The following is a 4376-nucleotide window of genomic DNA, read 5'->3' on the forward strand; positions in this document are numbered from 1 at the left end:
AAAGAGCCCTATTTATTTTGTTGTAAAAGATATAAGTACTAAAAAAGATAAAATACAAAATTTTTCAACATTCAATAAATTTCAAATTTGTAAAATTACAATAAAAAAAAAAATTTTGAAACGTGGTCTTAGTGTTTGAGCTTACTTCTTATTATAAATAATATATTTTGCTTTAAAAGGTCTAAGTTCTAAAATGATATAATTCAAAATGTTTAAACATTCAATAAATTTCAAATTTGTAAATTGAAAAATAAATAATACATAATAATAATATAATAAATATAAAAAATATTTTCCAAATTTTTTTTTAAATCGTGTTTTTTTAATGTTTTCAGATTACTTGTTATTATTGGTAATATATTTTGTACTAAAAAATACTAATATATTTAAGTACTAAAAAATACTAAATTTTCCAACATTTATTAAATTTCATATTTGTAAACTTTTTTCGAAATTTTTTCTCAAATGGTTTTTAAAACCTTTTTTCCTATTACATATTATTATATATATTTTCCTTTGATAGATTTAGTACTAAAAAGATTAGGTACTAATTTTTTCAACATTCAATAAATTTTGAATTTGTAGTTTCGCTTCCATTTTTTTAAATTTTTTCAGTTTTTTACACTCAAGCCTACAAATAAACCAATTTTTAGACACATTTACGACAATGCGCAAATTATGATACTTGGATCGGATGACTTATTAGCTCTCATATTAAAAATGCAGCCCCAAGTTGCATCCTGGCGTGAATGTCTGGTCCCGAACTTAATTTAAAAATATCCCGAAGTTTCGATAGTACAACTCTCCGCTAATACTAGCTTCTCTAATGAGAATACAATAGTTCGTTTTGTTCCATACAAAAAAAAAAACAATCAAATGCACTTATAAAAGCACTGAATTAATAACTAATAACTTAGCTTCAGTTGTTGGCTTGCAACAGCAGCTTCATCTTCATCGGATCACTATAGTTTTTTTCGTTCTATTTCATAAAAGTAAATCAGTCTGTCGTGCTATTTTTTAGTTTGGCATTTCATGGCGAAAAAATTATGAAAATAAATCAAACAAAACTAATGTTGGAGGTTATTAGGTCCAGTCGTGTGTAGTAAAAAAACGGCATCAACAAAATATTGTACACACATGTAATGCATATATACGCACATACACTCACTGATATTATACCAGGAAACTGTTTCAAAACCATTCAGACGTTTCATCTTCAATGGAATTGGAATGCATAGAAGATTGCGCTGGCATGAGGCGGTTAAATAAACTGATAAGACACTTGTGATTGTATGATTTGATTGTACCAACTTTTTGTTTATTGAAAGCGAATTATTACATCTTAAAACGTGGGGTATTATAGATTATTTACAAGCTTACAGTTTTCACTACCGACAAAATAAAATACACACACACTCACACACATACTTGGCGAATATTAAATTTAAGTATTTTCTGAGAATTTATGCACTTTAAGCGTTAGTTTCAATATTTCACATTTAAATATTAATTAATTTTTAATTATACCTAAAATTATTTTATTTACAGCTTAATAATTTAGTTAGCTAACACGAGTATCAACATTCACGCGCGATCACTTACACCTATTTATACATTGATTTCGTTTTAACACACACACACACCAAAACCCACACAAGCGCCCATATTTTGCAGCTCTAAATTACTTGTCGTTGTTTCAGTCATACGTTTGTCTGCTGCTATCTCCAAAGTTGACACTTTCGTTGCGGGTTCATGCGGCTGCCCATTGGGCAATCGTAGACGCGTCCGAATTCAGCGAAATTCGCTAATGCATCCAAAACACGCTCCTTATCCGAGCCATGTTCGCTGAACTCCAACTCACGTGCGCTGGTCGCCGGTGAACCGCAGAAGAATTGTGCGAAATTAAGAAAAAACACATGCTCCGGCGATAGGCTGGTAAAGTGCAGTGGGCGGGCATTAGCGTTGCTGCTGGCATTGATGCTATTGAAATAGGCCTCGTACGCCCAACGCAAACCGCTCACGTCGGCGATTTTCTCATCGACAATTTGTGGATTACGCGAACGCAAGCAATTCAGATTCGAATCGAATATTCGATTCGATTTGATGCGATCGGAGGGGCCACGCATATTGCCACGCTTATCGAACTCAACACCGCTGTCATCGAAACCGTGTGTGATCTCGTGAGACAACAGGAAGCCCAGCGAGCTATATTTGAAAATCTCATGCAACTGTGGATGATAGATGGGCGTGTGTAGTAGTGTGAGTGGTACAATTACAACATTTGAGCGCAGCAGGTAGTAGGGTGAGGAGCTAGCGCCAGTTTCGGGATCTTCAAGGTGAAAGAATGAGTCATCTTGTACGAGCAGCTCTTCGAGTCGCTTGTGCTTGGCGCGTGTGAAGTGTTGTAGTAGACGCAAATGATTTGCATAAAATTCTCTAGGTTCAATTTCCAGTTCTGCATAGAATGTCTCCACTTGACGACTGGTGGCGGGACGTGGCAAATTACCTACTTTAATGCGCATCGTATCGATTTTATCCTGCAAGAAGCGCAGGATGTGTGCATCGAACTGATTAGCATTGTTGTGCAGTGTTTGGGTGAAGTGCTGCAACATTTTACGGAAAAGCATTTCAATGTGTGACTTCTCATCGATAAGTTCGGGATTCTGGCGTTCATATAACCAGGTCATGGCAAGTGGCATCATGCTGCGCGTATGTGAGACACAATCGCCTTTGAGGAAGTTGCGCGGTCCATCAATATTCAGGTACCAAAGAAAACGCAGCATTAAGTAACGGCAGATGAATTCCGGTTCATGCTCATCCAGCACGGTGAGCAGTAGCCTCATATATGGCAGATTTTGTATTGTTAGCTTCATATAAGGATCCACCGGACGCTCCAGTATAATGTCCAAGTAGCGTGTAAGAAATGGCATATTCAATTCTGCTAAAGTCGTTTCACGTTGTGCCGACGCACTTTCCTCACCCTCTTCGGTGGTGTCCTCCACAAAGTCTAAACTCTTCAGCTTCGCCTCAAATTCGTGCAATGCATCCCACAGAGTGGCCTTGCGTTGCTCATCTGTCACACGCAAATATTCCATAATCAATTCAAAACCCTTATGCGGCATTGGCTGAAATCCACCATTCAGCACAGGCTTGTCCAAGTCTATGGCAGAGGCGCGTGCATTATCGCGTCGTTGTATGACCGTCTCCTCAATGAACACTGCATTCATTCCATACTTACGCAGCACCGCCAACATGTTCAGCCAATCGTAATGCACTACCTTGCCTTTGCCATGTCGCTTACCCGCGCGACGTGTGGGGCTCGCACTCGGTAATACCGTTGGCCATATCAGCTGTTCGTGCTCCTGCAGCCAATCCAAGTAAAGCTGTGGTGTATATGCGTACACTGTCAAACAGGACTTGTAGTAGTCGAGTAGCTTGCGCACAAATGTGTGTTCCATGCGGAGGCGGCGCCGTCGGCGTACGCTGTTCAATAATTGGGCATATTCCTGATCGACTTTGTAATCTATGAGCCCGATTGTTTCGTAATATTCGGCGTCTGCGTGCACATACTGCCAATTGCCGCACGCATACTGGTAGTAGTCATTGCAGGGATCTGCGCTCGGATCCATATATCGCTCGATTGTCTTCAATTGCTGGCGATTCATACTGCGCGCTGCACTGGCAGTTGACAGATGGAATGCCAGCAAGTGCAAGAGATGCAGCAGCTGTAGCGTAATGCTCGTGCATGTGCGCATTTTTGAAATATTTGTAGATGAGAAAATTGCAAACTCACCGCCCTAATCGCGACTTTCAACAAAAAAATCCATAAATAAGATTAAAAATTTATAATTGCCGTATCGCGTTGCAAGCGTGCGTTTTCCCGGCCGCTTATAACAACCAGATGGTTTCTCGTCTCGCAATGAACTGTACGAATTACGCGCGATCCGACTTTGCGGCCTTGCTTTGTTTACGATCGGTTCGATTCGACTGGAGTCGCTCTGCCGTCTCAGCGTTTTATTGAAGAGTATTTTCCGATCGCGCGCATCGTTGCTAGTTACATGTATCAATGCTGCCTATCCATTCCATTCTGAGCAAGTAGAAAATACATAAAATAAAAGGGCACGTTCATCTTTGCATTAGCTGGTTAAGTAGCTACATATATGAGCGCCGATGACTAAAGTATTTCTATCTGGCAGTTGTTCATTCTATTGCCATTGTGAACGCTTTCGCAATCAAGTTCGATTCGCGTTGTAGTCACTGTAGAAAAATGCGAGCGTAAGCGCAATCGCACAAATTTGTCACGCTCAATTGATAACCGATTTTCATGAGCGAGAATTCTTAAGTAATTTCATTGTTTAATGTCTTTTTTTTGAAAA

At 39.0% G+C, this 4376-nt stretch overlaps 1 protein-coding gene across 1 annotated transcript; it reads right to left on the bottom strand.

Annotated features, from left to right (window-relative positions):
- Positions 1-574: 574 nt before the first annotated feature.
- LOC128858216 (neprilysin-4-like) lies at positions 575-4069 on the bottom strand. The gene has a single exon (XM_054094290.1). It carries the CDS (start codon positions 3753-3755, stop codon positions 1719-1721), a length of 2037 nt encoding a protein of 678 aa, XP_053950265.1. The 5' UTR covers positions 3756-4069; the 3' UTR covers positions 575-1718.
- Positions 4070-4376: the final 307 nt, after the last annotated feature.

Source organism: Anastrepha ludens, chromosome 3 (assembly GCF_028408465.1).
Source record: "Anastrepha ludens isolate Willacy chromosome 3, idAnaLude1.1, whole genome shotgun sequence".
In the NCBI taxonomy this organism is placed as follows: Eukaryota; Metazoa; Arthropoda; class Insecta; order Diptera; family Tephritidae; genus Anastrepha; species Anastrepha ludens.